The sequence below is a fragment of the Columba livia genome, chromosome 4 (genome assembly GCF_036013475.1).
Source record: "Columba livia isolate bColLiv1 breed racing homer chromosome 4, bColLiv1.pat.W.v2, whole genome shotgun sequence".
Taxonomy (NCBI): domain Eukaryota; kingdom Metazoa; phylum Chordata; class Aves; order Columbiformes; family Columbidae; genus Columba; species Columba livia.
This window is the reverse complement of record NC_088605.1, coordinates 60249131-60274976: the sequence shown is the minus strand read 5'-3', so window position 1 is coordinate 60274976 and position 25846 is coordinate 60249131. Positions and strand designations below refer to the sequence as shown.

The following is a 25846-nucleotide window of genomic DNA, read 5'->3' as shown; positions in this document are numbered from 1 at the left end:
GGCATGAAGGACTTGGTGCTGTGGCTGATGCTGTAAGTGTGTAGACACAGCTTTATGTGATTCCTACTTGGACAATTTTTTTCTTTCTTTCTCCACTTGCCTATAACTGATCTGGTGACTTTACTCACTTTTCTCTCTACCATCAATGCACTGCTGTCTCACCTCTTTGTCAGTAAATTGAGTCAGGCCACCTGCTTGTGAACCACCAAAAAAGAATTAAAATGTAAAACACAGTACATTTTAGAGCTCTGGAGTTTTGGCAGTACATCAGTCTCACAAGACATTTTTTTATTCCTGCAATTAATATTCTGCTGAGCAGCTCAGAGTTCCCATAAAGAGGATACTGTCACCCTTCCATACTGGTAGTGCTATGTCCCTTGGTGCAAGAGACATAGATGTTAAAATAGGCTCACCTATATTTTGGGTGCTGAAGTGGTGAAAATGAAGAATAACGCAGGGTAGTGGAAACTTAGGAGGTTACATTGCTTTGTTATTACACTACATTAGCCTGCTGCTAAAGCAGATTAGGATTTTGCCAACTACCCAGGGAGACTGTGAGTGAACGTTTGTTTTACCTCCTTAGCAAGGCTGATTCATAGTAACAATGATTCACATAACAAACAAAAAAGAAAAAAAAAAGCAAAGCAAACACAACTTGCACTCAGCAGGTTATCACATCAGAGAGCAAACTGAGCCACAAGAGCTTGAAACAAGCAACCTGCTCTGTAGGGGTGTGATGCTGCACAATGCAAACACCACAGCCACCACAGAGACCAGCCAGGTCAGCCACTATCCCAGGCCGAAGACAGCACTCACACTTATCACATCCTTACCCCTCGGAGCCACCACAGCTATGTGAAACTCTCAGGGTCAGAGGTGCTGCAAGTCTCTGTGACAGCCAGCCAGCTCCTGCAGACCTGCGGGGTTTTCAGCACTCCAGCAGGGTGTGGAGGAGGAGAAGGGAGGGCAGGAAGCCCCAGCTGAGCTCCCTGAACTTTGCTTCCTCAGAAGAGGTGCCATGGGCTTGGCAGAGGATAAGAAACTTGGCTGAGGTTTTACCTCTTAAGTGTTCACTTCCATGTAGATGTTTGTCTCTTCTATGTACACTCTGAGCAATAACCCTGTACTTAGTTTATGACACCTTACATCATCAGCATTACATTGACAAGGATAGTCACTTGTTAAAACCAAAAGCTGAAATAGCCTTGTGCCCTGCAGAAGAGATTAGCCCAGACCCCCTTTCTCTACTACATTAGGACCAGAAAAAGGCTGTGCACCACGGCAGCCCACATGCCTGCTCACCCCTCCCTCCTGCTAGTGGTCCCACAGGAACCTCTCTCCTCTAGCAGAGATCTCTACTTCCGTGGGAGCCTGCCCCAGCGATGCGTCTGCAGAACTACAAATGATCTTCAAAAAGTTTCGAGTGCTTCCAAAATTCTGAGAGATCTCATTCAGTCACTTTCATTTCAAGTTGTGCCTTTTATCTTAAACCCTGAGTCAATGTAAACAGAAACACACATATCAAAGCAATGGCTTCTGAAGTATTTCCTTAATGTGGGCAGGGGCTTAGCACAGAGATCAGCAGGCAGGCAGTCTGCCCTCCTGTCCTGCCTTACTTTGCTCCTCCTAACAGCATGTACAGGAACAGAACCACTACCAGCCCTGTCTCCTGGCATATGTCAGTGGGGCATTACGGCCTCTACCTTTGCAATTTATCGTTTCCTCTCTCTTTTTCCCTCCATCCTCCAGCTACGTTTGCTGAACATCTTTGATTTTTCAGATAGCTGACTACCTTCCTGGTTTCTGTGCTAGCATCTTTGCAATATCGCTATTACATTCTTGAGATATAAAAGGAATCAGAATCAGCTTCTAGAGCAGATAATTAGGAGAAAAATAATAGTAATAGCCCTATTAATTTCAATATACATATCCAGAACTAAAACCAAGCCCAGCAATACTGATCTAACGCTGCCTCTGCAGCATTTGTTTTTGTGCTTCCATTTTTTCACTCTTCCTTAAACACCCATTCCAGGCATGTGCTCTAAGTTAACTTTGAATGTATGAAATAATAAATCATACTAAAAAGCTTAAACAGAACAAGCAGCTAGTGTGGCCTCAAAGCTTAGGTATGAAATCTGCATTTCCTCATCCTGAGTATTTCCATAGCCATCAGCTCCACTTTTGTGTAAGAGCATTTTATGCAAGGAATATAAATGTTAGAATAAGTAATTATACAAGTGACCTTGCCTGTCTTCATTTGATAGTGAATTATTAGTCTCCTCAATTGTAATTTTATGAGACATCCTTATTGTCTTAATTAATGATCAAGGTACATCTTTGAAATCTTTACAGACGGTATAGATTATATCAGTCTCTCTTCTAATTTACACATATTGACTGGCAAATCAGTTCAAACCCTGTCACAGGTAGGTCTTCACTGCAGTCAATTTCTAAACAGAACAACACTTGGGGTTTTTTTTACATGATTAAAATAGAAAGATAATGAAGTAGAAGCAGGAAATAAAAAGACTGGAAGTTAGCTGAACCAATTCAAAGCTAAATTTATGTTTAGAAAGCAGTTTCCAATGACAAAGATACCAGCGACTGCAAACTGCACCCAAAAATACTCTCTCTCTATCTCTCTCTCTCTCTCTCATGGTGTTGGATTTGCACCACAGGAGGGGACAAAAAAAGAAACTGCACAAGGGAAAAAGGAAAAGAAATATTAATATGTGTTGGAAGTGTGTAATGCACACATTCCTGGACACCATAAATTGTGATAGTATCCATTAGGTCAGTCCCCAATTACATGCTTAAGGAAAACATGCAGCCCCTGGGCAAGCATGATGCACATACAGCAGCCACCTCTGAAACTGTCTGCAGGGGTAGGAGGAGTGCCCAGTGAAACCTGCAGCCTTTTTGCTGTCCCTGCTGTTGAAGCCTTTACTCCCAGTGATTCCTATTCCAGATGACAGGTGAATTCATGCTGTGAGTCATCTTCCCAGCCCCTTCGCTGTCTGCACAGACCGCTCTGGTGAACTCAAAGCAATGTACAGACACAGAGTGCACGTGTCAAAGACAAGGCAGGGGATTCGAGTCTGCACAGTGGCTTTCTGCACGCTTGCTTTGGGTCACTCCAGACTCAAACTGAATAGTACACCGTATTTTCCGGGTGTGTTTTCAGTTTCCTCTCTCTTACAACACAGCACCACTGTTGATATGGACCCATTGATCCCAGAAGGCAAGGAAAACCTAGGTGTCATAAGAGGATTTTGTGTAGAATAGGGAAAATAAGAATTAAAGGACTGAATCCACATCCTTAGTGATATTATGTATGGTAGTCAGTGTGCTGGAGCTCTCAAAAATTACAAGGCCAAAGATACGTTTACACTGCAAGAGTACAGGGTAATCTACATTATCAAATCTATAAATCTAGTTCAATGTAATTGGAGTTAAAAAAAAAAAAAAAAGAATGCAACTACTTGGATTTTCATGTGGGTTACCGAATTTCAGTTCCATCCTGAACTTTTCCCTGTTGTAACTCAAGCTGCTAACATAGTTAAAATCAGTTTCCTTTGTTTAATCCAGCTAGCTGGAAATGTTTTGTGGATTCAGTGACCCTCACCAAATCCTCTCACCAACAGGTCCCATGTATGGCTCACCAGCAAGTTGCAGCCCTTCAAATGTTTGCATGCCTCACATGTAGCTTGCTTAATTGCATCCATCCTTGACAGAACCAACAGATTGTCAAGGTTAGGGCATTTGCAGCATGTCTCAGAGGGAGTGGGATGGAGAAGGGAGGGAGCGGGAGAAGCTGGAGCCAGAACTCAGCTGAACCTACTACAGCATCTGCTGCTCCAGCATGTGACTAGAAAAATTCCACTCACTGAGCTGCAGGACAGTGCAGCAGCAAAAGCAATGTGTCCTGAAGGAAGCCTGGTGGCTTTTTATGAAAGCACATTATTCCTTATTGATTTCCTGGCATCCCCATTAGGAAGCGTTGAGAAAACAAAACAAAAAATCTGACTGCAACACTACTATGTCTAAGCTGAGATTGTAGCTGGCCAAAGTCTATTTTCAATATTTCTCCACCTGGTCTTCAATCCCAGCTGCCCCAAACTATCAGCAAAAGTCAGCTGAGATCAGGTGCAAAATTTAGTAATAATTACTCCTTCCTACCAGCAAGTCGTATTTATGAAGCGTATCATGTCACAGCTAATGACTGCATTGCCTCCTACATAATATTTTGTCAAGCATTTCTCAGCCTGATGTTGTACCTGTGGCCTTCAAGTGACAGTTTGGGAAACCCCTGTGTCCCAAAACACAGGTCAATTGAAGTCTCCCAAAGTAGACATTTTAGTGAAAAAAAAAAAAAAAAAAAGATAATAAGTAAAAGAAAAGCAACGCAAAACATTTGGATCCCACTCATAAGAGAACTCTCAGTTTGCAGCAAGAGAAGCAGCAGCATCCTTTAATTAAAACATTATTTATTATTTTTTTTTTTAGGGAAGTGCAAAAAATTAGTTCCCAGATTGAGATTTCAAAAATCTGAACACACCTAAAAACATGCATCCAAGACTGAAATACATAGTTTCAGAAATGAATTATCAGTCATTTATAAAAAACTATAATGAATGAGTTGACAATGTGAGGCAAGCAAGCAGTAAGTAGTTAATAAGGTTAATGAGAAAGCAAAAATAAAGGAAAGCTCATTTTATTGATGACAGTTTCATGCTGGCGAACCAGCTCTCCTGCTACGAGCTATTAATAGTCTTTTTTTGTCCCTCTCAAACATACACAAGTACTACTGAATTACATTCTTAATTAAATACTTTTTTTGTAAAATTTACAAACAGCAAAACCCATGCTCAGTTTTGTTTAAGTATATTTGATCTAGTAAATTATTTTCTTTAGTTGTCAGATTCAGCTGCCTATCAAGGGATTTTATAGTTCTGAAGACATGATTGTGATTCTGTCACTTTATCCCTCACACAGGACACAGTTAAACTGTGGAAAGCAATGTTAGGTTCACCAGTGTCTGAACACCTCATCTTCTGAGATGCTTAACAGGTAACTGGGGGAATTTAGGTAGCCTGTTATGCTGTTAGATACAGCAAAATGTAGAAAAGAATAAGATTTCTATTAAAATGGCACATAAAAATGAGGGGGGAGTAACTAGAACATGCTCATTCTATGATGGCAAATAGGTACTCATATAGAAAAATAACTCAAGACACAAACAATATATTGAAGAAAAAATGCAAATGCTCACTTAAATGACCTGATTTTCCCTTTAAGGTAATCTGATGAATTCACATGAGCAAACAGGCTTTGCAAAATATTTGAAAGGTTAACGTTTGTCTCTTTTGATTATCTTCACATAATGTATCACAATGTAATCCTATAATTTGGCACTGTAGCCTGACACAAAGAAAATGAATTGGAGTCAAATGTATCTTTTACAAGTAAGTGGAACAAAGTAACACCAGAAAGACTTCAGACTCCTGTACTGAAGCTGTTCTGCCCATCTCTAGGCAGGATACCTGCATCCAGTGTCAGAGACTTAAAAGGGAGGAACTGTGTTTATGCCCAGCTACTTCTTGAGAAAGGCTTGACCAAAGTTTATTTGGAAATATTATATATATATATATATATATATATATATATATATATATATATATATGAAATAAAATATATTCATCAGTGACTCGGATGAGGGAGTAGAGCACACTGTCAGCAAGTTTGCTGATGACACCAAGCTGGGAGGAGTGGCTGACACGCCAGAAGGCTGTGCTGCCATCCAGGGACCCAGACAGGCTGGAGAGCTGGGTGAGGAAAAATTTAATGAAATATAACAAGGACAAGTGTAGAGTCTTACATCTGGGCAACAACAACCTCAGGTTCCAGTATAAGTTGGCGAATGACCTGTTGGAGAGCAGAGTAGGGGAAATGGACCTGAGGGTACTGGTGGACAGCAGGATGACCATGACCCAGCACTGGGCCCTTGTGGCCAGAAAGGCCAATGGCATCCTGGGGTGTATTAGAAGGTCTGTGGTTAGTAGGTCAGAGAGGTTCTCCTGTCCCTCTACTCTGCCCTGGTGAGACCACATCTGGAATATTGTGTCCAGTTCTGGGTCGCTCAGTTCAAGAAGGACAGGGAAATGCTGGAGACAGTCCAGCACAGGACAACGGAGGTGATTAAGAGAGTGGAACATCTCCCTTATGAGGAAAGACTGAGGGAGCTGGGTCTCTTCAGCTTGGAGAAGAGGAGACTGAGGGGTTACTCATTAATGTTTATAAATATGTAAAGGGTGAGTGTCAGGAGGATGGAGCCAGGCTCTTCTCAGTGACAACCAATGATAAGACTAGGGGCAATGGGTTCAAAGTGGAACACAGGAGGTTCCACTTAAAAATGAGAAGAAACGTGCTCACAGTGAAGGTGACAGAACACTGGAACAGACTACCCAGGGAGGTTGTGGAGTCTCCTTCTCTGGAGACATTCAAAACCCGCCCAGACACATTCCTGTGTAACCTCATTTAGGTGTTCCTGCTTCAGCAGGGGATTGAACCTAACAGTCTGTGATTCTGTGAAATAAGATTGCATCCCCATTGGGAACACCCCCAGGTGCTAGTTACTCGCAGGTTTGTGTAGGGACCTTCACAAGCTTCCCTGTTTCATGGACACCATATGAGCCTTTACAGGAGTGGGACCTGAAGAAGCCACACCCAGTGTTAAATAAATCTGCTAAAGCCTTCAGTTCAAGGAACAGGCAACTTAGATTTTTAAATAAAAATAAACTTTTTCTGGTTCCTCATAGCCCATGGCTTACTCCCAACCTTGAAAGGACATAAATACTCCAAAAATTAAGCCAAGAGGTCGTATCTCCCTGCTTCATAAAGTAGACAGAGCAAAGAAGAGGAGGAGAGAAAGGAACAAAACAGGTGGAGAAAAGATTAAGTAACCCACCCTCCGTTGTCACAGCAGGTTTGTGCCTAAGCTAGATCTCCTGGGTTGTAGTTCAGTGCTTCAACTACATCATCTGTCTTTCCAAAATAAATAACAGCGATGAGATGTGTTTGAAATGATAGACAGCATAGCCATAGGGAGATAAACTTCTGACTTTATTCATTTTCTGGTCCCTAAGACAACCAATATCTGTATTAATATTCGTCTTCAGAGAAGACCTTGTCATTAAATTATAAGATAACAAAAATGAACAAAGAGGCAGAGAGGCAGAAATGGCAAAGGCTTGAATCCTCAACACTAAAAATATTTTTTCATTGTTATGATTACTAGGAATAAGTAGTCCTGGTCTAGATTGGTAGTGAGCAACTGTGCAATTCAAGTTTCTGATTGTTTTTGGAAGTGGGAGTGTATCCTAATGCACAGTGCCAAAAATCAGACTGGTACAAACAAGTAGGGAGCTGGAAGAGTTTTAGTGCCTTAGCTGTCATTCCCCTCCCCTCCATCTGCATCTCTATGATGCTTAGACACCCTGAAAAAAACTCTAATACCACATTTCTCTTATTCCTCACACATGCAAAATGTGGCTTAAAACTTTAATTGGTACAAATGAGTGGTACATATTAAATTAATTAGATATGACACTCACATTATTTAAACCAAATATAGGAACAGATTATATCAAACTTTTTGGTACCCTGATTTTACAAAATGTCTGATGACATCAAGCTGTGGTGACTTGTTATGCACCTACTGCTTCTTAGCTCCTTAGAAAAGTAGGAATAAATGAAGTGAGAAGAACACTGGAAAAATCTAATAGACAAACTGACTAATCTCAGACCCCAAGGTCAAAGCAAAGCAATTCATTTCTTGGCTTTTCAACTACACAAGACATGATTTATCAATCTGAGACCAGGCTTATAAACACTATACATCTCAATAATATGTTCTTTGCACTGTGTAACTTTTTAAACAATGATAGATTGCCTGGGCTGGACCAAAGTTATTTTACAAACAGAAACAGAATATTTGCAAATGAAATGGCCCAATAAGGGAAGGAGGGGAAAAGAAGAAAAATGAAAAAGAAAAAAAAAAAAACACAACAAAAAAACCCCAAAACTCTACCAAAACACTAACACCACACACACAAGAAAAAAGATTATGTCAGATAATAGCTTATAGTTAACCACAAAAGAATCCAGCTTTTTGCTGTGAAATATTTTGACTCCACGTCCTTTAAAAATCTCCTATTTCTCATTTTATGTGACTGAAATTGAAGACCACTAAAGGAAAAACATTTTCTAAGTTCAACGACACTAACAAAAACTTACACTACCCAAGAAATAATATGATTTTGAGATAAAGAAGGACTGTGAATTAACACCTCTAGTTGCCCACTTGATCGGAGACTTCCTAGAAATCAAGTCTTCTCTTAAAGCGAAATTACAATTTTTTTTTCTCTTCTACCAAGAGCCTAATCTTTATATTGTGAAGTCTTCAGGCTCGTACTGAGGATGTTGGACACAATTTTTTTAAAACACGGTTCTCTTTGGCCAGTATCTGACCCAACCTGGCCCTGACTCTGGTGAGGCTTTGAAGACATTGCTGTAATGTAAAAACACTCCTGTGTTATTTTCTCATCTGGAGTCCATCAAAATTCCTGACAAACTAGAGCACTGATGCTGGACTCCGCTCCACCTCGGAAGGGAGGAGGGACGTGCTGTTTGGGCACAAGCTGCTTTTAGGGTCTCAATTGGAAAAGCTTATTCTGTTTCTTGAGAGCACAGAGTGGACACTCCAGAATACAGATGAGCCCAAAGACTATGTATAAGTAATGAGTTAGAAAGTTCAACACGCTTGATTCCCAGTGCTCTACATTTACTGCTCCAGGCAACAGGGTTTCTGTCAATTTTCAGGTGACAAATTCTCTCTCAGAGACCTGGCTGTTCTGTCATTCACTTATTATTTAGACAATACAATCCAACCTCAGTTTGAGTAGAGCTGATCCTTATAATGTAACAAAATAAAAAAGATCAAAGCTGCACGTGATGTGGCCGCATGAGGTTATTTTAGTGAAGCTCTGCTTCAAGGATTATTCAGGTATTTTATTTCAAACAGCAATCACTTCTGACCTGGCATACATATGCAAAGCATAATTTTAAAAAGTGAAAAACAGATTTGTTACTATATTTCAACACTGTACCACATGTTCTCAATAAGAAAATTATTTCAGGCACCTTTAAAAAAAAAGTACATTAAAACAGCTGAACACTGCAACCACAGCTCCTTGTAAACAAACATCAAGTTCATGTTGCTTCAGGTCCTACTAATGCTCTATGGGGGAGGCACTTCCAACAAAGAAGAATAAAGAAATGAGTCCAGGCTTAAAAATGAGACATCAAAAGGGGGTTTAGCAGGAGACAGAAACAGCTACTTTTACATCCTATGATAACTGGGGTTATAATAATGTCCTTTTTCTTATACAAAAGAAGGGCCTGTGACATTTCCAAAGTGAGAATCAGCACTGCTTCCAAAAATCTGTTCAAAAAGTAATAGTATTCACTTTCTGATTTTTTTTTCTTCTTTTTTCCATTCTCCCTTCTGTAACTTAAAACATGCTTCCTCTCCACTTGGCTCATTTCCACTGTCTCTGTGTCAGCTTTCTCTATCTGGGATTCCATATCACTTATCTATCTCAGTGCCTCAGGCCCATAACATTTATCCTATTTATAGACCGAAATCTGCAATTTATTGCACCTAGGCAGGCTGCTGCACCTACACAGACTCCCACAGCCTTCAGGAGCCCTTTCTGCCTGTACAAGCAGCCACTTTGCAGGAGCACAAAGGCGGCTTTCAACTGGGCAAGGTCACGGGCATCCCCCCTTCCCCTGCCTCCCTCCTGCATTTCCAATGGCACTTGCTATGCTCCAGCAAGCTCCCCTGGTGCTGCACACAGCACGGCAAACAAAGCAATCCCTATCTGAAGAAAAACAGTTTCTAAAAGCAGAAGTTTCCATCTTCCTGTGCATTGCAGGGTATATTCTAGGGCCCTGATCCATCTCTCTCTCACCCTCCATGATACCACAAGAGCAGAGAGGCAGTCCAGGACTCACCAGATAAAAAGGAGCTTAAAGTCAGGTCTCTGATAGAGCATTTCTGCATTCCCCCTGATGTAACTGTTTATTCTCCCCACAAGCCATTCAGTGCACTTGACTGCAGGTTTGCAGAAGGCTGGTTAAGGTGGGGACATTGTGGATCATTCATCTCAGCACCAGCTGTCAGTTACTTTAAAAGCTGCTGCACACCTGGAAATAGGCAACTGTGACTGATTCTCAGACAAACATTTACCTTGGCATGCACAATGCATAAGGCATCACTGTGTTCACCTCTGTCATTGTAAATAATTTGCATCCTTAACCACTGACAAACATTACAAATTGCACATCTAGAGCTGTTACCAACTATAAGTTGTTCAAAACTACACTTCCCTCTTCCTTTTTAAAAACCACTACCTAGTGTCTCTGCAGCACTATACACAACCTTTAACATAAGGCATGCAACAAGAATGAAAGTCAGCATTTTAGGTGAGAAAAAAAAAAAGTAATAAAAAGCAGTTGAATTCTACTAAATGCCTACAAGAGCGGGATGGTGAGAGGTTTACCTAATGCCTGCACTGAGTTTTGGTGGGAGACAAGACAGTTGCCCCTGGGATTAGTCCACACCACTCCCTTGGCTTGTGTCTTTGAAAACAGTGGTGGTACAGGACCCCATTCAGCAGGACAGCTTTCCAACAGAGCCTTTTACAGGTGGCAACTGGATAAAAAATTATTCCAACTGTTTCATTTAATTGCTTGTTTCACATTAATGGAGTCCAGAATCCCCATTTGCAGGTGGTGCAGAGGTCTCTGTCAGCACAGCAGGCAGCAGTCCACTCACCCTGCTATCACCTGCCGCTTATTTAGCAACATTTCTTCTAACTGTATGTTTTTACCTGATACTCTGATCCCAGACACCCTGCTGTAAATATTGAGCATCTTTCTTTCTCATTCTCTCAAAGAGCACAACCCCAAGAAGAAGAGTGATGAAGGGAAACCTTAACAGCATTGTGACAACACTGCGTGTATAACACTGAGATGTTTTTTTCTAGAGCAGCCCTAGAATACACCAAACAAGCCAGGCTACATGGCTCGCCCCCGCATCCTGCATTCTCACTGGCAGCACAATTAACTTCAGCAGCTCTCCAAGGATAACCTGGAGAACAGATAAGCCCTCCTGAGATTGGGGCAGAAAGATTGTCTTGCTCTCTCACATCCCAGCTGCAATTAAATCCCCCAAATCTAACCCACGCCACTTTCCTTACCTGTGATACAATATGCTTCAATGGGTGCTTAGTTAAAAAAAAATAAATAAGGAACTATGTCTTTCTATCCTACGCAGCAGAGGGCAACGAGTTTGAAAATATGCACTCCTCTGACTCAAACCACAAGAAAAAAAAATCAACATAAACCAAAATAGTTGTAATGAAAAATACCAATAATTTCAGTTAATCACCATGCAGTTCAGAAGACTGCAGAATTATGTAAGTGTACAAAAAGTCCCAAAGGGTGGTAGACATGTTCATGTTCAAAAACATCACACAGTATTCATGGTAACCACATGATAATTTATGAATTATATTGCTTCTAGCAAATACTTTTGATCACATCAACAGGACTCTGTTTCCTAATTCGTCTCTCCAGAATTTCCTGAAGCAGTCAAAATCATGGACAAGAATCACTTCCCTTCTTTATTTAGTTTAACGTTTCTTTTCAAGTCAGTCTACCCTACAAGAATTTTTCAAACCTTTTTTTTTTTCCTAAGTGTCTGCCTCCCCTAACTTTATAAAGCACACAAATCCTTAGTAATTAAACCCAAATTCACTATTAGGTCATCTAGCCTGAGTCCCTGTGTGTCACAGAACTGGGAAGCGCTAGCCGGCTGCTCTTCACTGAGCCAAGTAACTTATGTTTTACTAAATTCTAAAAAGGTATTCCATCCGTACTGAAGACTATCAATGAAGAACCCAATTTTACATAGGTACCCATGCTAATGATCAAACACCTTGATAAATATTAATGCTGTCTTTTCTACCTGCATTTGTTTGGATTCAGCTTTCAGTCACATGTTTATTGGTATATATGATCACAGTAAAGAGCCTGTTAACACTCAAGACACCTGAAAGCACTGAAACAATGGAAATCCATCAGTCTTTCTGCCATCTTCATGTTTTATCATCAGTTTCTTTATACGTACTTTCAGGTCTCTGATGAAAATAACTAAAAGTACCAGGGTTGGTTCAGACTTTCAAGAAACCAACTAAAATCCATCCGTATGCTCCCCACCAATAGCTGTTTAGGCTTGTTTTCTTTCTTTACATGTCTCAGATATATAGCTTCATATTCTCTGAGAGTACTGTGCTGGGGATCTTTTTAAAGAGTAGGTTATTTTTTTTATCCAGACAGGTATCTTATTAAAAAAAAAAAAAAAAAAAAAAAATCTATCCAGTAATTTTTAACAGAATAAATTGTTAATTTTCTCAAAGAACAAAATTTGATTAGACAAGGCATATTTTCTTTAATTTTTAGAAAAGGTCATTATTGTTTTATTACTGGCCACATGTACCAAGACACGTCTATCAAAACAGATCCGTGTAATCAAACTCTATGTAACAGGACAGCTTTTTTTTCCATACTTTACAGGCAGGTGATGTAAGAGTATTCATCTTGGGTTTGAAATGTATTTCCGCCAATATTCTCCATAAGGCTTAATTGGATCGGATGCTGTGCTATGTGTATTCAAGACCCTGCAACTCTGACACATCTAAAACAACTAGAGCTAAGTATTTGATTAATATTTAAACATAGCAAAACTGCCAAATATTTCAGCAGATAAGTTTCTTAGGCAAGATTTCCCTGACAGGATACCAGTAACTTCCACTGAAAGGAGCCACTGATACTTGTATCCTGAGGGGGAGAATCAGAGCCCTGGAGATCTCCTTAGTTTACTGTGCACATAAAAGCAGAATGCATAACAAGGTCATGACAGGGCAAAACCAGCAAATCTTCAGGCAGTTGCAATTCAAATAGATACCAGATCTGCTGGAAAGCAAGCAACTTGACCAGCATGCAGAATTTCTGAAAAGCACTACTTTTATAGCTCTTAAAATTCTACGATCTTTTTTCAAAAGTCAAGAAAAACATTAGGTACATACTTTTCAGGGTTTTCCACTTCTTCAGTAACAAAATTGAGGTAAAACCTAGAAAAGAGTTATAAAATATATTATAAGGGTTTGTTAGAATCAAGAAGGTGCTTTTAGTTAAATAATGCTGTTAATTATAGCAGACTTTGCAGACCCATGTTTGGAGCAAGTAGAGTGTGAGATTTAACCTTCTCTCATCCCCACACTCGGAAAAGGATGCCTGCTTTTGAATTCTCAGAAAACACAGCAGAGCAGAAAAAAAAGACAAAAGCCATAATGTCAGTGTGGATTTATTTTTTTTCTTTCCACTGACATCCAAGGCAAATAATGGCTTACCCTAATCCTATAAACAAACACACATGCACCCTCAAGTCTCATATTCCATTTGTGGCTGTAGCCTTTTATGATTTCAGGTTATACTCACAAAAATTCTCATCAGGGTACTCTGCAAGGACTTCTCAACAATAAAAATAAACGAAGCCTCAACAAAACCCCTCCTAAAACCAAAGATTTGACACTAGCATGTTGCATATGATTATAAACCCAGGCTGCTAATCCTGTGTGCCCTTGCACAACCTCCAGTACAGGTTGCACTCCAGTCGTATTCCAGCAGCGTGCAAGAGCCAGCTGCGTACAGGAATTAATAGGAACTCCTCACCAGGCGTAGCCCTGCACACAAAGCAACCGTAAGCTTCAGGTCACTGAACCCACTGTTCTGCATTTATTAGCACTAGGTCTGTGCATTGCTGGAGCACACGGATGTGCCTGGCTCAGATACAGGCACAAAGTCACATCCCGGCTAATTAAACAGAGCAGTCAATGCAGTGCTTTTGCTGGCTTTCTAATTTTAGGACAGATACAGGAAGAGAAATTATATCTGACCCAAAGGTGCTACAGTGAATAAACAAGTGATACCTGATCTGGTAGAAAATCTGGTAACTGTTCTCTATCACAAGTCTTGGACCAGATCTGGGTTAGCAGAATGGCTCAACACGGGCTCACACTTTTGAAAAATGTGATTTTGTGACCAAGCATGAAATTCCATAGAGCTGGATTTACCACCTTTCACAACCACCTCAGTATTTGTTTCTAAACCTGCTAGAGCACAGAGCACAAAACAGGGGCTTGGGATAGTTCAAAGGCTTCTGACAAGTAAGGCATTCAGCTGCTTCCTTCTGGTCTTAGTCCTGCTTCTGGACAGAAACAATTTGACAGCCCTGAATCAGTCCTTTTATTGATGCAAAGGCATGCTTCCTTGCATTCTTTTCTCTACTTGTCCTTTTTCACACAGTGTTTTACATACCAAATAGCCTATACTTGCTCTTTGCAGGGTGAATCCACGCATATAAGTAATACTACCTTTGTTTTGTTTTTTAAAGCTGTATCATTAAAAGCTCATAGTCTTATAGGCTATACATAAAATTCTACCTGAGTTCTGGGACACAGCACCAAGACTTGCAACACACCTTCACATTCAGCTTATTGGGCTGATTTAGGCCCATGAAACTGATAGTGCAAAGGTATTGACACTCCACTTAAGTGTCTGCTATTCTGTGCTCTGAGGCAATCAATTCTGGTTGGTGACAAATAGGCAGCTGAGAAGAACCACTAGTCAAATTAGATATTTTCCTGCTAATTTATTTTATAAGTAGCAAATAAGAACCTTGAAATAAAACTCAGAAGGTGTAAAGGAAAAGCAGAGATTATTTTTATTGTCGGGGTTTGGAATATTAGGTGGAAAATGGGAGGAAATGGGAAAGAAGCAACAGAATAACTACTTTTGATGCAGCATTTTACGGTAAACGCTTGGCCTTGGTGATGAATAATATTAAAGAGCTTTTAAATTTGCCTTCATACAAAAATGTACAGTCAGGGTAATATTTTAAAAGTGAGAAACCATCACATAGATATGAGAGACAGAAGTGGTTATATGAGAGAGTAGGAAGAAGGCAAAGACTGCCTGCATAATGAGTTCCATTTCTTTGAGGCTTCAAAATACCAGGCTCTTTTCTTATGTATCTATCACAGATAAAGGCTTTGGACTCTCTTGGGTTTTGCCCCCCACCATTTAATATAAAAGTTCTGTTCAATACTTCAGTGTGCCTGTTTATAATGCCCCTGCAACCAGGGAGTTCCAGAGCGGCAGAAAACTCAAATGCTCAGCCCATTGTGCCTCAGAATTAAATAAATAAACCCCTTATCTCTCAGCCCTCGCCTTTTGTGCAAAGTAAAGAACTTGCCTGCCTGTGAGGCTATGGAAGGGAAAGGGAAGACCTGCAGACAAAGCTATCTCAAAATAAGCCCGCTCTCTGCATTGTACTCTTTTTCCCCCCACACGTTGCTGCCGCAAGAGCAGGTTGGCACTGTGCGATGTGGAGCCCTTGCTAAGAATGAATAAATCGTGAGGTAGATTGGAAGTGCGGCAGCACCTTTCAAACCCACTGCTGTGTACTTTGGTGGGGGAGAGGGAAAGAAGTTGAAAGGAAGTTCTGAGCAGGATACTGGAAGTCAGAATCTTGTACCTTTGCTCACAGTCAATAGCACTTTACTTCTATAGAAGCCAGTTGCACTTTTTGTTAAGTGAGGTCCAATTCTGTCAGAGCAAAAGGTGCAAGAATCTAGTTTTTACCTTGTTTTGTGGTCTCTACTGAAGGTATTATAGTTTGCTTCTTATTTTTCAAAAGCTGTTTTTACAAAGCAAAGGCCGAGGTCCACACAAGTGGGATGGAGACCCACAACTTTGTAGCGGTACACAGACTTGCTTTTTACGTAGTTACTAACTTGGTCAGCAAACATTAAGGCTTTATTGTCCTTTTTATCGTTTTATATCAAAATGCCTAATGAAAATTTAAGAACATTCTTTTCTTGTTACCTTTATATCTACTCTTAATAACAGAAATTAAAATCTGACTTTTTTTTTTTTTTTAATGTTCAGTGAATGCTTACCTATTGCAGAAGAAAAAAAATCTTTCCTTTGTAGAGCTGCTTGCAGAATAACTACTTGCATACAGAACAGTAGTGAGATGTACCTAATGCTTACTGCATGGTGCAACGGCACAAGATGTAGAATGTGCTACTCACTTCTTCATATAAATAAATATCTTTGTTAGAGCATATTAGTGTCTGTTTTCAGGATTAATACTTATAGGTTTCAACAACTTACCAGCCTGAATAGGCGTACATTCCTGAATAGAAAGCAAGTGGTAACCCCATAACACTGGCATCATTCCCCGCAAAGGCATTTTTAAAGTGCTGTGTTTCTCCTGCAACATCAACAAAAAACAATATTGAAAATTAACCTCTTTGGTCACCTACCACTTCAAAACAAATAAACATATCGCACCATGGAACATTTAATCACCCTACAGCTGACTGACTTCAAGTTCTGCCCTTGACCTGAATTTCTGATCCAAACCTTGCAGCCATAAATACCAGCAATTGTAAAAGGTTTTGTGGCATCCCTAGTCATGCAATAGCAGAATTTGACCTATTCCTTTTTTTCAAAGCATTCTGAGGTTCATGACACTTACTGCACTGTCATCTCCAGCAGTGACTTACATCAATATGAAAGAGTAGTGTGAGGTCTGTAGTTTCTGCTGTGGAAAATTTCACTTGCTTAACATTTTAATCAGAAGGAACACAGCTCTCATTTCACTCACAAGCAACAATTTTAAGGTAGACAAACACAGCATCTTAAGCCTTTCTGCCGCTGAAAAATCTAGTAACTATGTACCACATTATAGCCAGTACTGTATTGATATTACACTAGGAATTACACATCTATAAATGCAAATGTATAAGAGCTGTGTTATGCTCTTATTCATTTACAAGGTGCTTTGCGGTTTATAAGACCTCCCTAGAACCTCCCATATTTCCCAAGGAGCAATGATCCTCCACAGAAAAGGAGCAGAAAGGAGCAGAATTAATCCTTTACAGTTTACTTGGTTTTTACTGGGTAAAATTTCACACCAAAGCAGAGTCTTTTTGGTTAAGGGAAGAGCTATGACCAGAAGAAGGTCCCAGTGGGGAATCAGGGACACTATCTGAGCTATTTAAGGGCAGCAAAACCCACCCAAACCTGGGCCTGGGGTGCTCCAAAGGTCTAGGAAAAATGTGACAAATGGGAATGGAGAGAAATCTTGCACATGAAAGGAGGTGAGGGAAGAATATTGCAACTGCCAGACAGGAAGTGAAAAACATGAAAACAGAATAATGAATCAGCAGAGCGCTACACAGGAGAACTTTTATTTCAGAGTATGTTGCTTAGCACAGAAACCGTCTGCACTGAGAAACTCTGAGCTCACCGCAGAGCCTAATACTGTGCTGGTGACTCAGATGGGAGCCTTTGTGAAGCATCATAAAAGAGCATCCCCAGGGACCAAGCCAACAACTGTGATAATTTTTGTTAGATAAAATCTGCCACCAATTCATTAAAAAGTGTTACCCCTTTTCGATCGGCAGTGCTGAATGGCTCCTTGTGCTTTGTGTAGTTATTGTCTAGTGCTATTGTAACCAGAGTGAGCTGGGGCTTGTTACCATTTCACATTCGTGGCTGACAGGGCTGCAACAGAAGAGGCTCTTCAGGTAGCTGAGCATACGTCGGTAAAGAGTCTCTCTGCCAGTATGGCCTCAGCCAAACAACTTCCAGAGAGCCAAGGAAAGGCCTGCACAGCCATGTCCCTGCTGGGTGCAGCTACAAAGAACAAGGGTGTGTTTTCAAGGTCCTCGCTTATGCAGCAACACTGACAAAGTCTGTAGAGTAATTCTGGCCTTCCGAACACTTAATAGAATTGTAGGATGTCCTGAGTTGGAAGGGACCCAAAGGATCATTGTGTCCAGCTCCCGTCCCTGCATATGACAACTCCAAAGTTCACACCATGTGTCTGAGGCTATTGCCCAGTCTCTTCTTGAACACTGTCAGGCTTGGGGCTGTGACACCTCCCTGGGGATCCTGTTCCAGTGCTCCACCACCCTCTGGATGAAGAACCTTTTCCTGATGTCCAACCTAAACCTGCCCTGGCACATGTTCTTGTCATTTTCTTGGGTTCTATCATCGGTTCGGCAGAGAGGAGAGATCAGTGTCTGCCCTTACTCCTCACCTTGTGAGGAAGCTGTAGACTGTGATGAAGTCCCCCCTCAGGCTCCTCCAGGCTGAACAAACCCAGTGACTTTAGCTGCTTCTCTCACACATCTTCCCCTCTTAACTCTTCATCAACTTCATGGCCCCCCTCTGAACACTCTCTAGTAGCTTTATATCTGCTTTCTCTTCCTACTCTTAGGTTAGCACCAGACTATTGCCTTTAGCAGTATGCTTTAGTTTTTCACCTGAAATTGAAACACACATGCAGCTTGAGCATCCAGTACTTGCAGGCAGGAAGCCCATGAAAGCAACAGCTAACTACCATTTCTCTTGCCAGCACAGCACCTTTAACTTCACAGTTTACATCACCAAAGTGGCAGAACAGCATCCATAATACTGTTTCTTTCATATATATTCCCCAACTCTAAACCCCCTCCATCACCACATATCGGGTACCCAACAGAACCAGGCACTAGCCTGGTTAAAGGAGACATATTCTGCCTGGACTAGACCTGTGCTTTGGGGAAGGGTATGCTCATCTATCATTAAAACCAATCCTGCCCCTTTCACAAAGTTCACACCAAAGGCAACTAACAGAGAAGAACAATCTCATTGCTCATTTGAAAACCTGGGTCTGATCTGAATAGACTCATTGGCATGCTGAAGGAAATACCAGTTCATCCCAGTGCAGTTCCACTTCTAATCAATTACATGACAGTACAGAGCTTCAGTTAAACAAGCACAGACTAATTAAGAGATTTTGCTGCTATAAGCATTATTTGCTGGAGGCAGGTGGGGAAAGACTTGGGAGGGTAAAGATAAAAGTACTTTAAAAGCATTTACTTTTCATTTCGTACCTTTAATTAGCTGGATAACTCCAGGGACTATAATTATCAGAATTGCTACAAGCTTGCAAAAGGTAAGGAAAATCTGAATGCGGGCACTCCAGCTGACACTCGTGCTATTCAGGACCATCACCAGCGCTGCAAGAGGAAAAAGAAAAGTCAGAAATAAATCCTTGTGCTGCTAAATTGCCACAAAACTCTCTACCAGCAGAGAGGCCTGCATGAATAATAGAACCTGATGCATTAAATGAAATACACCCTGATAACCTTCTCCAGCTGTTGCCCTCCCACTTGTCGTATTCCCCTTCCAGACACTGCACGAAACATTTGAGTTGAGCACCTGTCTGACACACAGTGTGGCCCATCCATCTCTCTATTCTCAGCCTCAGTGCCTCTGCACCACATTACAACTTTGGTTACATGGAGTTTTTAAGTCTTAGTAGATCATAGGCTGGCAGCACCCTGCCTTGGATGAAATACATTAATTACCCAAGCTTTGTCACTCCAGATTTCTGTATCAGTGCTGGCTGGATTAGAGATTTGCATTTTCAGAACACAATAACAATTAACAGTCACATTAAACTTTCTCACCTCCATTTAGGCCCTGCATACATTTGTCACTCACTACTTTATTTACACCCACTCCTCTTTTTTGCTCCTTCTGCTCCCTTACAGCTGTATCACCAGAGATGCAGGAGGGCCAGAGGGCAAATAATGTGCTTCTCCTTGTTGGAAACTGGTGAAGAAACAGAGGATTTTTACTTCTTGGAAACAAAGCCCAGGTCTGTGCCTCACCAACAGGTAGAGACATAAGCAAAAACTGCTTTTACATCCCACCTGCTGGGCTTGCTGGGTCAGGAAGGGCATTCTCTGGCCTTTACTACAGCACTAACAGCGTAACAATAGGTCAGTTATTCTAGCTTATATAAACAATTATCCTGGCAAAACAGAATCAAGAAAGGAGTTTAGATATTAAAAACAAAATAGTATTTACTCAAAGAATAGAAAATGTTAGTCATTTCATCAGATAAAATGCTCTTTTTCTCCACTCTGCTACAGAGGAAAGTGAACGTGGTAAGAGAAGCCTGCTCAATAATCTTCTCTCTCTTGTCATCCTATGGAGTTAATTAATTAGCTGCTCATCACAGTCCTCCCTTACTTCAAAAGTTTATCTGTATCATCAACCATTTCCACACACCATGGGACACATAAAAAGCACAAGTGGCTATTTCCCATGAGTGTCTGGGAGCTACTTTTTATTAGCTAGCACTATAAGCTTGGCATGGTACAAGCTTTCCAGCAGCAAAACCAGCTGATTTATCCCATGCCTTTTGTACAGATTGTGTCCACCAGCAAGGCCAAAAAATGTATCCTAAAAATTTCTTCTCAGCTTAAACCAAAGGTAGTTTTGGTTTAGGCAAAAAGGCAGGCAATGCCTGGTAATTTACATTCCAATAGATTTTTAGATCTTTTAAATTAAAGTAAAAATTCCAGAAAAAATATGAAAAGTATTTTCCTGAATTTTTTATTTGGGAAAGAGAGGGCCCCACATGCAAACGGACAATTTACTAAAGTCAACATAAACTTGCAACATCACTTAATGTACATTTTCCCACCAAAAAAGATCTTAAAGATCAAAATGTTTTTCCTTTTCTGCACTTTGACATATTTTGAAACTGAGGTATTGTTTTCTGAGTCACAAAGAAATCTCCCTGACTTCTGCAAAGTATCACTTGAGATCCAAATACTCATTTTTTGCTTTATTTCTACTGTGTATGCATATACTTGGCAGGAGACAGAAAATCCCAGGGGCTTGATTCGTTATTCTATTGTCCTAATAACACCCCCAACATAACTTCACCTTTTAAAATGTTGAAATGTCCCTTTAGGTTGCTGTCGAATATTAGTGCTGATTGAGGTTCCCCTTATTTTCCTATGATTTCATTACTAGGCAAAAAGTGAAAAAGGGTTAACGACAGTTATTTAAGCAGAATATATTTAAAATACTTATTTGACCAACAGTGTTGACGTTGTAAATTAAATCCAGTGCCATAAACAAGCACTAGCTTATTGAAAATTTCATGGAAAGTTCAGTATATATCGTGGGGTTTTTTTTCCCCAGACAATAAGGCCCAGACAGGGACTAGGCCATTACAAAATGTCAAGGAAGATGTGTCAGAAAATATCCGCTATTAGACATCTAGCTTATTCAGAGTTCAAGCTCACTGCAGCAAATAGTCTATTAACTTACTCAGGTCACTTTTCGCCTGGTAATGTGAGCATCCTTCCTGCAGAGAGCCCTCCTCGAGGCTTTTTAATGCATCCATATCACCTTCCTGACACACCTGTGAGAATCTCACTGGATGGAAAACTAGTACGAGCAATAATAGCAACTCACACAGAAACTCATAACCTTCCTTGCTGGCCAGCCACATGTTAATCACAAACCACAAATCTGTGTAAGAATCACACTGGCTTGAAAAGGTTCTATTTTAAATGAAGATGACCTGCTTGTGAGCAGGTTGTGCTAAGCTTTCTCCAACCTTAACTGCGAGGTCAAGCAAATAAAATGTTTCATCTGATTCTTTCTAATCAAATAGCAAAAGCAAGGACCTTAATTTAACTGAGAGGCTGAAGGGACACTATACCTGCAGTGAGTCCCATGCACATGCCATGAGCTCTGATGGTCCTCTATAAAAGTGGAGTCCCTTGCAGAACTGGGCAACTGCACAGTTGTAGTAGTTCAGATTACAGGGCTGAGACTTAAATTCTTAGAAGAGTCAAGAACAACTTGATATTTTTTAAAATTTTGTTTTTATTAGACTGAATAGGCTGTGAGAATTTGTAGTCATAATATCTAGTCCTAACACCTGTATGTGCATAATGAGTGTGGGGCTTATACTTCTATCATGTACCAGCCCCATACTGGTTGTGTTAGCAACTGGATAATGAAAGGCAAGGAAGAAGAGGAGCCAAGATGAAAGCTGTGAAAGAGCAGAAAAATAATATGACAACTGTGCCAGGATTCAGACAGAAATCATATCTGGACTGTGGTCATTATTTAACACTGCTCTTCTAGGAATAAGGTCATATGGAGATGCTTCAAGAAGCTGGTTGCAGATGTTTGATGCAGGATGACCACGAAGATCAGGAGGACTCAGATAATTCCCAAACAAAAGTGCAGTGAAAGTAGGACTTATCCCCAAATTTGCTAACTAGAAGTCAGGCATCTAGTGTGGCTAAATGCTCAGTGAAGACACAGTTACCTTCAGATGATGAGTACTAACACCTCTCTCAGGTACCTATCTCAGATGAGGTGAGTTGCTTTCAGGAAGTTGCTTTACCTCTTCCTCCACTAACTTTAGGAGGAGAAAAGACTAACTAACTAAAAGTGAGATGAATGGGCTTCTTGAACAAAAAAACACAATGGTAATACCAAACATGTTGCTTTTCACTGTCTCTTTCCTTCACACAGCCACAGCTTTAAATGGATAACAAAATCTAATGGGAGAAGCAGCAGTAAGCATTACATCTTGGCCTACTTTTCAGGAATATATGTACTAATGCCTCAGCAGGAAACCAAGGAAACAGTCCTCCTCTAACTTGTCGAGCTTTTAGGGTCAAGGCATTCACACAAAGCAAAAAATACCCTCAATTTGCGGATTCTAATGCATCAATTAAATGCATCAATTAAAACAAAGTCATGGGAGGCACAAAAGCAGCCACCAGAGCAGTTTTTGCTACCCCTGCAAGTCAAGAAATGTCTTAATTTAAACTGCTTGTTTGAAAACTGTCAGCAGTAGAAAGAATGTCTGTAACATTTGCCATGATGGGGGGGAAAAAAAAAAAAAAAGACAACTAACTATAGACTCACATACACATCAGATTTATGGTTATAAACCTGTGGTCTAGAGCATCTGCCAGCAAGCACTGATGGATTGGTTTTCAAGTATAAGATTGCCTCTCTCTAATAGCTGTAGTTTGGGGCATTTGGCTTTTTTTTCGCAGACCTCCATATAAAGGGGGAAAATAAACATCATTGTGGCATGAACTGCCCAAAATATGCATAAATGAGTGTAAAAACTTCTAAAATGCCTGTGAGTTGGTAACCTGCTTCCAGTTCTCACAGTTCTTAATAGCTGAAACCTGATTATCTGCTTTCTGATATGGAGGCCAAGTGAAAATATTAGAACATGCTCAGTTAAGATTGCATATCTATTCAGGTTATATATCGATAGTACAGTTCAGTACTTTTGCACAGTAAAATCTAACGCTTCCAGTTAACACTATAGTTGAGCTTACCATTAGGAGAAGAATCAAAAGGTACAAATAAAGCAATATATAAATACAGAGGGGTTTTTTTGTTTGTTTGGATTTTTTTCACTGCTTACTGCCACGCTGCACAATGGTGATAACATATTTCTTCATTGGAAGAAACAATAAATATGGAGGAGTCTACAAGCTTTCATTTAAAGAGATACATGAATTTTTAACTCTTTCTCCTAAAAAGACCATTTTCAGCATCAGAACAGAGGAGGTCTGCACCCCTTCTGCTTTGTGTCCTGAGGCTGTTGTGTCCAGCCCAAGCAAAGCTGGGCATTCAGAAGGCCTCATCTCCTGTCAGCATTTTTCTTCTGCATTTTCTTCTTCTGTGCTTTCCTATACTAGGTCACATGCAGGTTCTTTATCCTCTACCTGGCCACCTATTTTCATAAAAATTGTAGTAGTTAGACATCTTTAAGATGTCTGCTCTTCTCTAAGGTCCAGTAAAATTGACGGAGTTTAGAAGAAGTTTATGGCAGACTGACAGATAAACTGAGATACACATATCCTACATTTGCCTAGCTTTTTTTCTGACAAAGATTCACTTGAAAAATACCAAGTGAATTAAAGTGATTTCTAGGTTTGAAAAGAACATGTAGCTTTTTCTGCACAGAGGCTCAGAAAGCTGGGGTATCTGATGAGAACCTCCACCCAACAACAAGTATCTTTCTCTCCACTGAGCAATCGAAATATTTAGACTTTTTGGTTGGTTTTGCTTTTTTAATTTGTTTTTTGTTTTTTTTTATTTTTTTCTTTAAGACAAGAAATAAAAAAGTGCACCGTATCATGGAACAGAAAATTTGCCTCTATAGGTTGTTCAAAATTGCTCAGAACAGATGTTATTTTAAGGGGAATTTTGTGCCTAGCACATGCATTTTCCTATAAATGATAAACCAAGAATGAGGTTTTTTGGAAGGTCACCATCTCTGGTAGTTCAATTTTAGCTCTGATTTGATCTGCATCTCCTCCTCAGGACCCTTGTTCCTTTCCAACAGAGGTACTGAGGGAGAATGGTGGGGAGCAGAATGGGCTGTAGCCCCTTTATGAGTTAGTACTTGTTTGCAGCTGGTAGATGAGCAACAGTACCTGCCACTCCCCATCATAATCCTGGTTCCATTAATCTCATGCAATCTTTTAATAGCACACTTAAATTGCAGAAAATGAGGTTTAGGTGGAAAGAGGAAGGAAAAACAAATGAACAAAAACCTTTCTTGTGACAAGGATAGGAAAAGCTGGGCTGTAGTATTAGGTGAAGCTTTAGAAATTCCCTCGCTGGAGGTTTTAGTATCAGTTTAGACTCACATCTGTCAGAAATTGTTTCAATATACTGACTGTGTTTGGGGGCAGGGGATCACTTGGAGATTTCTCAAAATCTCTTCCTGCACTTTCTAGTATGAAATGACAAGGTAAAATCACAGAACAAAGTCTCATCCAAGGACTGAGTTTAACAGCTCTTCCTTTCACCCATGCAATGAGGACAGATCTGCAGTGAGCATCATGTTGTCAGGCGTAGGAGGGAGAAGGGACTGGGAGTGGATCAGAAGACAAAAGGCACGTCAGTTCACTTCCTGATTAACTTAAAATTTTCAGTGGAACTAAACACTACCTTTGGCAATGTTAAATTGGACTGTAAGTACTTCAGGGCTCCAGTGTGTCTGTTCAGCTCAAAACCACCTAAATCTCGCCTATCACTCTGCCTACATGCACTATACAGAACATGCACAGCAATTACCACAACAGCTAATTCCTGCCATACAGGAATAGCAGTCATATGCTCTCGGATCCTCTAGCTGAAGTGTAGCATATGATCAAAAGCTACTACAAATGAAACTCCGCTGCAGAGAATGCTACAAAGAATAAAGATAAAGCCTCAGTCTGACGTGTCACTGTTTTCCACAGCATTGTCCCATTCACCATCACAAACTTTCTACAAGAATCCTGTCTTTCAGTGAAATGACAGCTCATGCTACCTGTGCTTCACAGACCCGCAGTCACCATAGGAACAGTCTGCTGTGAGCTCCTCTTTCCCTTTAGGCTGTAATTATTTCAGCATAACTCCACCCCCCCTGCAACACTACTTCTTTATTTAATTACTTTGTGAAGTCCTGGCTTTTTAATTAAATTGAAAGCAATAAAAATCTATTTCAAATTGTTCACTTATTGTGTTTGAATCACATGCACTTAACAAAACGCTTTGATGGAGTCCTCACTTAACATTCCTTCTGTCTCAGTGACCTTGAAGTTACTGAACATCTGTTTCACCCTTATCTTGCACTGAAATATTTTAGACAGATGTAGCTATAAAAAGTCATTGACCTCAAAATTCATGCCTTAATTCAATTATTCCTATGAAACCTATAGTTTGTGCATAATTAAGTTGGAAAGAAATGCGGTCA

General features: G+C 40.3%; 1 protein-coding gene across 2 annotated transcripts in view; it reads right to left on the bottom strand.

Moving 5' to 3' along the window:
- SLC7A11 (solute carrier family 7 member 11) overlaps nucleotides 1–25846 on the bottom strand; it is a 64051-nt gene that overhangs the window by 28221 nt on the left and 9984 nt on the right. For both annotated transcript variants that reach the window (XR_010472387.1, XM_005499885.3), the window contains exons 4-6: nucleotides 19140–19265; nucleotides 16366–16465; nucleotides 13215–13259 (exon numbers count right to left, since the gene is read on the bottom strand). Coding sequence is in view for 1 of the 2 variants with exons in the window: in XM_005499885.3 (XP_005499942.1) it covers nucleotides 13215–13259; nucleotides 16366–16465; nucleotides 19140–19265 (271 nt within the window). In the remaining variant the exon portion in view is untranslated. The remainder of the gene's footprint in view (nucleotides 1–13214; nucleotides 13260–16365; nucleotides 16466–19139; nucleotides 19266–25846) is intronic.